At 47.2% G+C, this 13973-nt stretch overlaps 1 protein-coding gene across 5 annotated transcripts in view; it reads right to left on the reverse strand.

Annotated features, from left to right (window-relative positions):
• CCDC171 (coiled-coil domain containing 171) overlaps positions 1-13973 on the reverse strand; it is a 356091-nt gene that overhangs the window by 249602 nt on the left and 92516 nt on the right. For all 5 annotated transcript variants that reach the window (XM_059724699.1, XM_059724700.1, XM_059724702.1 and 2 more), the window contains 2 exons: positions 7662-7754; positions 6100-6260 (listed from right to left, as the gene is read on the reverse strand). In XM_059724699.1, coding sequence (XP_059580682.1) covers positions 6100-6260; positions 7662-7754 — 254 coding nt within the window. The remainder of the gene's footprint in view (positions 1-6099; positions 6261-7661; positions 7755-13973) is intronic.

Raw genomic sequence — 13973 nt, forward strand, 5'->3', positions numbered from 1 at the left:
GGAGAAGTAACTCCATTCTAGCCGAGTTGGAATGATGCTGTCTTGACTGGAAGGTCATCCATCAATCCCCTCTTCCCTGTCAAAAGCAACCATGACCATCACAACTCAAAACATCTTCAGGGGTAGCAGAAGAGGGGTGAAAGGAAATAGCAACATGCTAAAAGTGCCCCTGCTCAAGCAGGAAGCAAAGAAATTTGTTGAGATGTGCATACGTGTTCAGGAACAAGATTCCTGAAGAGAATTAAGCCTGAGAGGAGATTCTCCTGGATATTTCAGTTTCATAGTTGGTAGGGTCGAAAGGGACCTGAGCAGATCATCAAGTCCGACCCCCTGCCATGGGCAGGAAAGAATGCTGGGGTTAAATGACCTTGGCAAGGTGTCTATCTAGCCTCCTTTTAAAGACCCCCAGGGTAGGAGTGAGCACCACTTCCCTTGGAAGTTGGTTCCAGATCCTAGCCGCCCCGACTGTAAAGTAGTGCCTCCTGACATCTAGCCTGAATCTGTTCTCCATCAATTTATGGCCGTTATTCCTTGTTACTCCCATACAAGTGTCTAGCCTAAATCTTGACTTCTGAATTAATAGGTTAAAACCAAAGAGGTTCAAGAATTTGACAACCTCCCCAACCATTCCTTTTTTGGGCACCAAAATAGCAGGAATGGACTGGTTGATAACACTGAGGTAACTACTCAGATACAGATTACAAACTGTACCTTGTCCCTTCTCAAATTTAACAAACCAAGAGGAGCTTGTAGAGTTCACTGCTGTCACGGCGGGGTCTGGCAGGAGGGCCGTGATCTCCTTAAGGCCCCCTCTCCGTGCCTAGTTGGCCCAAGGGCACCCTCTGTTTCTCGCCCGCCACGTCTTTGATGGTTTAGGTAAAGTTGGGAGGCTGCCTCACGTCTCCTTGGGTATGGTTAGTTGGGACTTCCGTCCCCATGTTTTCCCGGACTCACCTGCGGTCTCCCTGTATGATGGGTGCTTCCCGGGCACCCTAGCCTTATGGGCTATGAGTGGCTCCAACCACCCCTGATACCATGCCCCAAGCCTCGCAGTTGGAATCGACGTTGGTCTGTCTTTCTCTCTCTCTTTCTACATACACTGCTGCCCCCTCCTGGGGCTCTCCTCGCCCACTCCGGGCCTTCACTGCGCCGTCGCCCTCTCTCGGGGCTTTCTCTGTGCTGTCGCCCTCTCTCGGGGCCTTCTCAATAGTGCCCCCTCTCTGGGGCTCGTCGTGCCCGCACTGGGCTTCTCGATAACACCCCCTCTCTGGGGCTCGTCGTGCCCGCACTGGGCTTCTCGATAACACCCCCTCTCTGGGGCTCGTCATGCCCACAGTGGGCTTCTCGATAACACCCCCTCTCTGGGGCTCGTCGTGTCCACACTTGGGCTTCTCAAATATTGCCCCCTTCCTGGGGCTCTCTGCGCCCACACCTGGGCTTCTCAATGTTGCCCCACTCTCTGGGGCTCGCTGTACCCAACTTGGGCTTCTTCAATTAGGCACTCCCCTTTCTGGGGCTCGCCACGCCCGCGCTAGGGCTTCTCAAAAGTGCCCCTCTCTAGGGCTTGCTACGCCCGCGCTGGGGCTTCTCAAATGCCCCATCTCTGGGGCTGGGGTCTAAGCACCCCGTAAGCTGTGCCCTTACTGGCGCTGGGGTCCTCACACTCTGCTGTGAGGCCCCTTTGAGGATACTGCACCCTCACTGACGCCGGGGTCCCCATGCTGCTGTGGGTTCCCCCTGAGTACACTGCGCCCTCACTGGCACTGGGGCCCCCCCACCACTGTGGGTCCCTATGAGGATACTGCGCCCTCACTGGCGCCGGGGTTCTCACACTCCGTTGTGAGTCCCCTATGAGGCCTCCTCCAATCCCTTATAGCCTCACCCAAACCACCAGTGTAATAAACAACAAAATGCTACAGAAACTCGAGCCTCCTGGCTATAACATAATGTAAAGCCGCCTGGCTAAACCACGTTGCACAAACGCCCTAGAGCTGCCATCTATAACTCTGCTCCAGCAGTACCTGCAGGTCTCGCTGCTTCTCGCATCCCTACTCCAGGAGCTCCTGCCTCTCTGGCTGCTGGCTGGGAACTGCCAGCCTGGCCTCAGCCCTGGGCTTTATAAGAGCCAGCCTCTGCCTCCTACAGGCAGCTGACTGCTGGCAGGTGTGGGTCATTTGCTCCCTCCAGTTCCCCTGGCAACCCACAGCTACACTCCTTAGCCACTGCTAGGGCTTTTCCTCTAGCAGTTTCTGCCCCCTAGGAGCACCTCAGTGCTCTGCGACAACTGCCTATCTACCCCATTCCCAAATAAGCTCACCCTTTACTATTTTTCTATTACTATATTATTATTACTAAATTTCAAACCCTAAAATTTAATGTAATGGCATGATCACCAACAAAATAGTGAATAAAGGGGACATACTGCATTTCCAATAACTGGAAGGATTTTTATTTCAAAGACTATTTTCTTAAGACTTATTTTTTAATAAAATATCATATTCAGAATTAAAATCAACTTGAATTAGTCTCAAACTTTTTGTCCAATTAGTTAAGGAATCTAAGCAGTTAAGGATAGGAAAAACAAAACAAAACAACTTCTTAGTTTAGTCCAGTTCCTTAAAATGAACTATTCCCTAAAGTTTGTCCCCCAGGGATGCCGGGGTTAGAAGGGAACCCCAGGGCAAAACCAGGGGGGAAGTAACCACTTACTTACCCCATGCAGAAGCCGGAGGGAGCAGGGACACACGCGCGGGAAAACTGCCGGCGCGATTTGTAAGCCACACTCATATCCAGCTGGGGCCGGGCGACGTCAGCAGGAGACGCCACCCAGCAGGAATAAAAGGTGGCCCCAGAAGTGGAGCAGGGCCGGAAGTGGGGAAAGCCCGCAGGGAACCCCGAGAGCGGGACCCGCACCTGCGGGGCCCGTGTACCTGGCCCGACGGGGAAAGTCGAGGCAATGGCAGTGGCGCTGGCAGCGATGGTGAGGACGGTAGCGGCAGCGGCGGTGAGAACAGCAGCGGCAGCAGTGTCGGCAGCAGCGGTGAGAGCCGCCTCGGTAAAGGAGCCAGTAGAGGAAGCCGCAGCTACAGCAGCAAGAGCTGCGTTCTTAAAGGAGCCGACAGAGAAGGTGGAGACGACATCGGCAACACGACTAGAGAAGGAACTGGCTACGGTTCTGGTAAGAGAGCGGGCGGCGTAGCCGGTGAGGAAACCGGCTGCGGACCCGGCGAGAGAGCCGACAGACGGGCTGGTGGAGGAACTGGCAGCGGACCCGGCGAAGGAGAGATTGCCGGATACGAGACTCCCAGGGAGCGGGAGCCACGGGCCCGGAGAGTAGACACCCAGGGGAAGTCGGTGGCCTTAAGCCACCCGACAAACTTGGAGCCAGGGCAGCCCGTCGGTCAGGGCTTAGGCACCTGGGTCAGATCCCGGGCTAGGCGTGGTAGAAGGGCTTGACTTTCTGTTGTGTTGTTCGTTTTCCTTTAGGCTCTCTCGTTTTGTGTTGCGGTGGCCTCGGATCAGTATAGGCTAGGGGGCAGCAGGGAGTCAGGGGGGCAAGACCCTCAAGGCAGATTTCAGTCTGGGAAGCTTGGGTCCCCGGAGCGGGGACCACCGGGAGACACAGGACCAAAAACGCGGCAGGGTCGCCAAAGGAAGGCCACAGGAAGACCCACAGCAGCAGGTGGCAATTGGCCGGGGTGTAGGGGAGGTTGGAGCCCTGTGAGTGCCCGCCGAAGGCGTAACGACCCCGGGAGGCAGCGTTAACGGAGACCCCCACCACTCAGGTTCCATCCGAAGTCGTGGCAGGCAAGGTTAGGGGGCCTCCCGACACCACCCGAGGTACCTCCCGGGGCCCTCTCGTAGGCTCGAGGCAAGCTAGAACGGCCGCCCGAGTGAAGGCAGCTTGAGAGTGCCTGGTCAAGCAGAGGCGCGCACAGCTTATTTTCTAGTTTGTACAGTACAAGTTCAGAAACACCAAATCCTGAACCAGGGAACAGTCTTTGTCTTTGGACATGCTGTAATAAGAATAAAATAGCATTAAGGTTACAAAGTAAAGCATTCAGGTTAGAAAATATCAGAATTAAAAAAAATTATGCTTCCCCCTGTATTATGATACTGCCTTTGACTCTATGACCATATACTATTCTATTCACAGGATCATCACCTGGTTTAGCATACAATATGGATCGTTTGCCATTTAGCTTGAATTAACTGACTATATTTAAACCAGAATGAACATTAGCAGCTATTAAATCTATTTTTCCAATACTAAAAAGTCAAGTTAATATTAAATGGCAACTAAGTGAGACATATTGAATACATCTAATTTGCAACAGAGGATACTTAAAGGTTTAATTTTAACTTCATTCTCATTTTAACCACTTTATTTAGAATCAGTTCTGCTAATCTAACTCCAAAAGCAAGGCAACACAGAAGACTGGCTAAACTGGATCACTCTTATCTTAGTCAGATGTTATTTTTAGATGTTATCAACCATGGGCGACAGGTGCCTCCTGAGTCAGAGGCCAGTCAGCGACTATACCCAATTGTGCCCACCGGGGGGGGGGGGGGGGGGGGGGGGGGGGGAGTCCCCCCCGAGGCTGATCATATTGGCCCGGACATGCCAGGGGCACTTCTCCTGGCACCCCTACTCCCTGGCTGGTGCTCTCAGGGGGGGCACCAGCACGCCCGCCTGCCTGTTGCCTAAGCGGGGAATGTTGGCTGTTAGGGGGTGCATCAGTGCTGTCAGGGGGTGCACATGCACCCCCATGCACTACCTACATGTCGCCACTGTTGTCAACAGATTTCAATCTGTCTACCTCAGCCATATCTTAACTAATGTTCCACTGAGCTCACTGGAGCTAGGACAGAAGTTACACAAACTGGTTTAAGTGACTGGAAACTGGTTTAAACCTGTAACAGAACATAAGTTCAGTGCACATAAACCAGCTTCAAAATGGCCAAAACTGGTTTAAGATAAATCTGGTTGAATGTAGTATCAGACAGTTTATGCAACTTCTGTCCTAGACCCATTCCTGGTTTAAGTTAAACCAAAGTCCACCAGCATCCCAGCAGGCTCTAACATCCCACATACCCAGCAGAGGATCTGAGGCTGGTACCACCGAAGTGCACTACTGTAACGCCTGAAGGAACCGCTTGCCAGATTCTATTTTAAGGAAGAATACTTGTAATAAATTTATGGATTACTATTAAAAGTTCACTTGATACCAAATTGGATGAGGGGTCGTGTCAAACCTTGGGGGTCTCTGGTAAAAGGAATATTAGGGGCAACACCCTGGGCTCCTCAAGTAGAGGGGAAGCCAAAGAATCCTCTCACTAGTGGGAAGATTAAAACCCCATGAAAACTAAATCCAGTGTACTTCCTCTATAGATTTATGGTCCAGTTGTAGTCAACTATCTTTGGTTGTGGTTCTTTCCCTGCCTACTCTCTAATTTTGTTCCTTGCTTTACCTCCTTACCCCACACAATCATGGGGAGGGGGGAGAGAGTTAAATCAAAACAAAACAAAACAAAAAACTTTCCTGATTGTAATTAGTGTAGCTTTTATTTAAGTTTGACATCATTATATATTATCACTCATACCCACTTCTCATTTTTTTCCAGGACCACTTCCCTCTCACATTTTCAGCCTGACAAGGACTTTCCTCTAGTCTTTGCATGTCTGCTAAAGTACCAGTACTATAACACCCTTTTTCCAATGCAATAGCCTATCACCAGAGAGTGAGTGGGTAGAGAAAAGTCCTATGCATGACTTCCTATGGAGGAGAGGCTTTAAGCTAAGAGGATACATTATTTCCCCAAGGCACAAGGATGCCCATTTCCCCTTCTTTAGATATGCTGAAGAGTCCAACAATTTTAAGATTCCTTGTTTTGCTCACCACAGCTGTCTGAATACTAAAAAAAGCAAAAGCAGCAAGTTGCAAGTGTGTGACCATGTCATCTTCCAGCAACTGCAACCTATGAAGGACATACACCATACTGGAATACAAATTGTGATTGCAACCTGTAATGGAGGTAAGCCACATTAGTATACCCGTTGTTATACCAGCTTACAAATACATTTAGACAATAACTTACTTATTGAGTTTTTCCAAGCTCTTTTGGGCATTATGTCTCTCTCTCTCATATGCATTTTCTACCTCTTTGAACTCTTTCTTGATCATTTCTAAATCTGAGAGAACTTCTGCTTGGCTGGCTTTTTCCACTTGCAAAGCCCCTTCAAGGTCTCGAACCCTTAACTGACAAATGTTAAGAAAGTAATTAAAGCAAGTTGGATAAAAAGTATTATTAATCTTCAATAATGTTCTATTTTGCTGTTATAGTTCAACAAGAATTATTCTGTAGGACATTCGTAAGTATGCACATAGACAAGGAAAGCACTGAACACAGACAACACACACAAGGACATGACTACATAGAGGGAAAACAACAGACTAAACCACAACAAAGTTTGTAACTGAGGAGAAGGTGTTTCTACTACACTTTGGTTAAATCTGTATTTTTTTAAAACATACTGGTAAAGTTTGTCAGGAAATGTCTACGTTTTACATGAACGCAATACTCACGGAAGTGTGGGATTAATAGAAAAGGTCAGAGTTCCACAGAATGCAGAGATATATGAAAATTCTATATATATTAACTAAAAAGACTTCAGTAGCTTTTGCTTGGTAGACAGACTGACAGGGGAAAAAAAATCTCTAACAGCAAAATAATTTTGCCCTCTGAATTCCTTTATATTTTGCAGAAAGAAAAAGGAAAAAACATTTAAGGGCCATGAGAACCAAAACAAAACTGCTTGCAAAGTGACAGTAGTTAATCTGTTTTCATTCTATATGTTGACTAAGATATAAAAAATAGCTAATAGCAAAAAGCAAGTTAGATTTTTAGCATCAGTTTAAAAAATAAGAAGTGTTAAATGTCCTTACCTCTTATTTTAATATAGGATCATTAAAATGACAGTTTATTTTTTCCATGTTTTCTCTTTAAAATACATCGAGATTAACTTAACTATATACATGAAAGATAAAAACAGTTCTCTCTTACCAATCAAATCTAAAAATTTCAACAATATGTACTATGCTTGCTCACAAAACTACTTTTCATTGCTATCAACCAAATCCTGTAATCTTGTCAGAAGTTGAAACAAGCTCTTGGAAAAAGCATCATTTTCAGGCAAAAAATAAAAGAATTACAATTGCCCCACCATGAAACAGTTGAACAAGAGCTTTCAAAACTTTATCCACTTCTATTGATAATGCCTCACAAAATATAATTATACAGTATTATAATAGTAAAGCAATAATTTAATACTAAAAGATTCCATCTAAATAGGCATTGGGTTTGTTTTTTTTAAATACAATTTCTGATTATTTTGATCTGCACTGTAGACCTGGCCAGTCTTTAAATGCTTTCATATATTAATTCTACAGTCACTCTCAGCCACCTACAATACTAAGACCCAATTTGGTAAAGAAACTTATTCATAGGGTTATCCTTAGCACGAGAGTCATTCTATTGAACTGGAATTTCTCTCCAAGTTAAAGGTTTACAAGAATTTTTGTGGACTTGTGGCTTTAGAGCTCTATCAGCTGTTCCACCATGAACTTCAGCAACTTAGCAAATATTTGACACTGGTTTACCTGAATGATTTCAGAATTGAATTTGGATTCCAGATGTGCTGCTCTCTCTGCTTCAATATTTTCTTCTAATGTCTTTATTCTCACTGTAGCTGCCTAGAAAGGAGTTTAAGTTAAAAACAAATGTTAAAAATAATTTTATAAAATGGTTCTTAAAGTGTGTGTGTGTGTGTGTGTGTTCTAAAAGCCTGAGTCTGTCTGCAACACTTTATTCGCACTCTGATTGGCTGACAAACAGTCAATCAGAGTGAGAAGCATCATTCGGACAGGTGGCAGCCTGCTGCCATGATGGTGGGGACACAGGGGATGGAGTGGGGAGGGGGGGTGGGGGGCAAGGCCAGCACAGCTCCCTGCAGGTGGCGACCATGGAGCGGTGATGGGGTGCAAGGCCACTGGAGCTGGCCTCAGTTCCCCACCTCTTGCTCCTAGGAGGTAACAGCAGCAGCAGCATGGGGGGCGGAGGCTACTGGTGCTGGCCTCGGCCCTCTCCTGCCCCCTTCAGTCGTTGCTACCTGAAGCGCCTGCTGCAGCAGCGGGAAGGATGGAGCAGGCCCACACACACTCCTGCCCTCCCCCTGCTGCCGCATCGGGGAATGGGAAAGTGGTCCCAGACCCCCAGCAGAAGGGGGTGGGGAGCAGGCCCGGGCCCAGCACGGGGGGGAGAGCAGTGGGCCTGGGCTGCTGCAGCCTGACGTGGCAGCAGCTGGGGAAGGGGAGGAGTGAGCCTCCTCCTTCCCAACCAGCTTGGGCCCAGACTTACTCCTTTCCCCCCACCCCCATCAGCTCTGAGCCCACTCCTCCCATTCCCCCACCACTGCCAGGTCAGCCAGGCCCCATTGCTCCCCCTGCCATGGCAAGATGGTTTCTCCCTACCCTTGGGCCTGGTCCTCCCCTAAAATTGGGCCTGGGCCTACTCTGCCCCTCCCCCCGCCGCTGCAGTGGGGAGTGGGGGAGCAGACCCAGACCCCAAGCAGCAAGAAGTAATGGGGGAGTGGGCCCGGATTGGGGGGGGGGGGGGAAAGAGACATGGGGCTCCGTCCCCACCTGTTCCCCCCCCCACCCCGTCATTCTTGACAGGCAATTGGCTAGTATAGCTGTATATATGAATAGATATAGATACAGAGGCATACATAGATATATATGCATCTATATAGATCTAGCTATATATCCATGCGTGTGTGTGTGTGTGTGTGTGTGTGCGCGCGCGCGCGTCTTTTCCATAGGCAACTCCAGGGAGGTACTGTGTTGTGCTTGTATCCACCTTTTGGTCTACAGTGTATAAGCAGCAGCTGGGAACATTTTTTAAAAATCTCCAAAGCAGGCAAGAATTCCTTTCTCTCTGAGCTCACCAGTACCTCCCTTCCCTGCTGCCTACCACTGCCACAGTCACCAGCTGACATGAGGACTAGAGGAGTCCCAAAGCCACTCCTGGCCTGCTTCAGCTGGGCTGTGATGGAAGCTGGGCTCAGCCAAGAACAGCAGCAGGCAGGTTTCTTCCTGCCTGGTCTTCCAGAGTGTTTCCTGACAGCCCCTATATCGCTCAGGAGGGTGAATCTACCTGCCACTACTGCTACAAAACTTAGATCTCAGGATACTATGAATTGTAGTTCATATGAACTATTTTGTGATGAGATATTTAAGACACAGGGATGGGATGCAGACTATGGGATTTAATACATGGATCAGGGACAGGGATAAGCAACCTACAGCTCATATGCCAGATTCAGCCAGCCAAACAATTTCATCCAGCCAGTGAAGCTGGGACATTGACAGCAATTTGGTGGCACTGGGAATAAGACTGGAAATAGACATCCTAGGTGGAGCACTATCAGCTGTGCTGCAATATGACCCCCATGTTTCACGGCAGGTGGAATCCCCCAGAGGTTCCACCCCTGTGCTTGCAGGCCCTCAGAGCACCTACCCAGGTTGGTGGGAGACTGCATGCAGCTCAGGCTGCTTGTATTCTTCCACCAGAGGTAATAGACACCGTCTGCAAAGCAGTAGAGTCCATTACAGGGGTGGGCAAAATATGGCCCGCTAACTGGATCTGGCCCACAGGTGGATGCCTGCAAATCGACTGCATCTTGCCCACAGTTTCTCCCATAGCACTCTGTATGAGATCGAGCCCCGCCTGCTCCTGACAACAGCTCTGGTCTTGACCACCATGCACAGCTTCCTGGTGGGGCTGCTCCTAGTGCAGCTGGAGCCACCTAGGTACTCAGTTTCCACCGCCCCCCCCCCCCCCCCCCCAGCAGCTCCTCCTGCACTGCTCCAGGAAGCAAGCAGCACAGGGAAGTGACAGTGACATCCATGGTAATCTGTGCTGGGCATCACATGCCCAGCCAGACAAGGGCAGTTCCTGCCCCAGTGTGCAGCAGCCACCCAGCATCCTTCCCCGCCTGGCTAGGCATATAGTACCCGGCACACATCCCCAACAGCCACTGCTGCAACTTCCCAGTGCTACCTGCTGTCCAGTGCAGCACAGCAGGGGCAGGAGAAGGAGCCACTGGAGGGAGGCCACACCAGGCAATGAGAGCCACCCCGCCAGGAAGCCGTGTTCACTGGCCAGGGCCAGGGCCAAAGCTGTTAGCAGCTGCAGGCGGGAGTGAGGCATGGGCAGGAGCAGGCAGGGCTTGGACCCATGCAGAGCACCACAGGGGCAGCTGCAGGCCGGATGGGACAGGGGAGGGTGATCTGCACCTACACTGCCCAGGCAAGCTCTCCTGCATACACGCCCTACCCCTACCTCCCTGCCTTCATCCCCCCAGCTGCATCCTAGGTCCCATCCTGTGGACGGCGTCCTACACACACAGACACCCATCCCCCACCCCCTCATTCTGCCCCCCACACACACTATATACAAGAGTAAGACCTTATTTTGAGCTATTAGGTTATTGCCCCTATATACACTACTCAAAATATCATAAATCAGGACATTTTTAAAAAAATAAAATTAAAATATGTTATAGTAGATGTTTGATTTTTAGTAGGATTTTTTTTTTAATCTATCATTTGTTAAAATACCTTCTGAAAGATTGTGTGTGCAGCCCTCAACAGGTTACCAAAACTAGTTAACTGGCCCACCAGCTGAAATAATTGCCCACCCCAGGTCTATTACACCTTTTGTCATGCTCCGATTTTCCTTTGCTGCGGTGCAACAAAAGGTAGTGATGTCTATTTGCTAACCACTTGTGCTGCTATAAAAAATTTTGGGTGGCACAAATGAGACACCAAGCACTGTCTCTTTCCACCCTAAGGGGCACTGGCAGCTGGAAGGTGGTAGGGGAAAGGGAGGAGAAAAGAAAAAGTTGCAGACAAGAGAAATAAGTGGTGGCTCACCTTCAGACCAAACTTCATTCTTTTGGCCTACTACTCCTAAAAGGTTACAACTCCCTAATCTAGGATACTTTGATTCCAATCGAGGCAAGGAGAATAATTTTCTGTATCTATAGACAAAGCTATATCATGGTACTGTGAAATCTATGTGGTATTTCCATATATTATTTTGGTTCAAAGCATTATTATAGCCACCACCCTTGGTCTGTGATCACTGCATGCTTTTGTGAGGAGATCAGCAGAATGGTGTCTGTCTTCTTTTAACAGATACCCTGGTTAGTTTAAAGCCACAGCCACAAGGCATTTTAATTCGCAAATTAATATCTGTGTATACATGTGCAGCACATTATGGTCAAGTGTTAATGGTGTTTCCTATTTTCAAACATTCATAACTTTACTTCTAATATTTTTTCTTCAGAATACAGCAAAATACATTAAATATCGTGACAAGCTATCTCTCTGCCAAGGGTCTACTTTCAAAATCTGTACAGTTAGAAGACTAAAAAAAAATGGTTTTTTTAATAAAAGAGAGAGGAAGAAAACATGCATAATATTTAAGCCCTGTATGATGACTCAAAACACTGAAATAATTTATTTTCCTCTTCCTTAAGCATAAAGCTACCATGCAATCACCTTTCAGGCAGAGACGAAGCAATAGTGCAAGAGTGATATGGTATGATTTCTAGACCATAATGGATGCAAGAGGCATGGATTTCTATTACACCAAATTCAGAGTTGGTCCAATAAAAGATGTCAACGATTTGAACAGAAGATTTTTTTTCAGTCATTTATCTTATGGAACCCCTAGTATAATAGAAATTGATGTGCAACCTTAACTACAGTGTTTTCCACTGTTACTAGGTCTTTCACTTAGAGTAATAGAGCTGAGCAAAGGAAAAAGCTCTGCAACTGCTTTGTGGCCTAAATTCAGCCTTGATTCAGGGAGATTAAGAAAAAGAATAATCAGAGAGTGCCCTATAACCTAAACACACAGAAGATCACATAACAGTATTCATTGTTACAGATTCTGAAAAGCTGATACTAAATATATTTGACTTCCTCTTGACTCAGAATATTCAGGATCATCAGAAGAAACTGCACCATTAATGGGTATTTCAGAGAACCGCTCAACTTCTCTGTCAAGTGAGGGAAAAATACTCACAAAATGTTATTCCTTCATATTTGCCTACTTCGAGCAATCAAAAAAACAGAAAAAAGTAAAGAGCACTCCCTGAAGCTGGTGTCTGTAGAAGTCTTAACGCTCTAGTAGAGCACTGCAAGTGAACAGCTTTCTAAACCTACTGCACAAAAATCTACAAACCATCTACAAACCATAGGGTCAAAACTTATCTGTGCCCAGGTGTTTTGTCTTATTTACAAAGAAATGTATAAATCACCAGAACATTATCTTTCTCCCCAGGCTTAGATATTCCTATATTACATCCTCACAGACAGTTCATTTCAGTCCTGGTGTTTGACGGTCACTCTTCAGACACTCCTGTCTATCTAGTCTAGAATGAATAAGTTGCCTACTACAGTGAGGTAGGAGAACTTTTTCTTGCTGGGAGGTGCCAAAGAACATCTGATAACAGGATGCTTTCAGAAGAGAACACTGCCAGTCTAATAAAAAGCATTAAGAATAGCAAATGCAAGCCATCTGGACTGCAGTTTTCCCTTGAAGGAATTTAAACAGTCACCATAAACTAAGTCCAGCTTCAAAACAAATTGTTCGGTTAAAAAAGAGGGAAGGGAATACAAAACACATTACAAATAGAAATTCCAATTTAAACAAAGTTTTCCACTATTATTTTTACAACATTTCAATAAATAGTGCTAGCATAAGAGAACCATAATAAGAAAATGATTTTACAAAAAGGTCAAACTGGAAAGTATTATTTCATAGCAGCAAAGAATCGAAAAAATTAATAAGAGTTACTGGGAAGCTTGTCTATGCACAATTCATAAACTCGGATTATGAATGCTGTTCATAAATACTAAACTCCCTTTTGTTTTCTGAGCAGCATTTCCAAGTGGGGGTCAAATTCTGGTACAGAATGAGTAAGAGATTGGTATTACACTCTGATGGATGTCCATTCAAATGGAAGCCAAGGAAAACCAGTCTGATGCGTTTTGTTTGTAAGAAAGATAGTTTGAGGCAGTGCAACTTCCCCCAGAAACAACAAAAATGTTTTTGGTACAGCCCAAAGGTGCTCGACTCCCAGCCCACAGGCCAAATCTGGCCCACGGCACTATGTCGTCTGGTCTGCGGGACTCCCCACGGGTCTGGAGAATTGGTACTTGCTGCCAAATTTTCAGACCCATGGGGAGCCCTGTATGATGGATCAGGCCCCCAATCCCCAGCGCACAGAGCTGGGCAGGGTTGATGCCAGGCCCCAGGGCTCAATCTCAGTGTAGCAAGGGTGGGAAAGAGGCACCAGTCCCCAGTAGGCAGGGGAAGGAGGGGATGGCCCAAGGCCCCCATGGCCTAATGCCAGCAGGAGAACAATGCCAAGTCCCTGGTGCCCAATCTTGGTACACAGGGCAAGGGCAGTTCTGGGCTCCAGGGCCCAATCCTGGAGCACAGGGCTCAATCCAGCCTGCAGACTAGCCCTGTACCACTCATCTGGCCCACAGGACCAAAACGTTGAGCACTACAGGTAAAGACCTTTAAAATACTGAGGGTGTCACAAGAAACATATTTCCTATGCAAGCAGGAACCATTCTGTCTGTCAGATTAGTTTTAACTAGTATACCTATTCACAGGTCACAGAGAAGCAGAGAATGAGAGAGAGAGACTCCATGATTCAAAGAAGAAACCAGAAGCAGAAATGTGGTAAAACCCAGGGGCTTAGAACCTTAAAAAGGACACTAGCACAAGTCAGGACCACTCAGGTTTGGGGAAGACTGTACAGTAGGACTTCCTGTCTTGCAGTATCTAAAACAAAGCAACTGTGCTTAGCAATAAACCTTTTGCTGAGT

The sequence above is a fragment of the Alligator mississippiensis genome, chromosome 3 (genome assembly GCF_030867095.1).
Source record: "Alligator mississippiensis isolate rAllMis1 chromosome 3, rAllMis1, whole genome shotgun sequence".
Lineage (NCBI taxonomy): Eukaryota > Metazoa > Chordata > Crocodylia > Alligatoridae > Alligator > Alligator mississippiensis.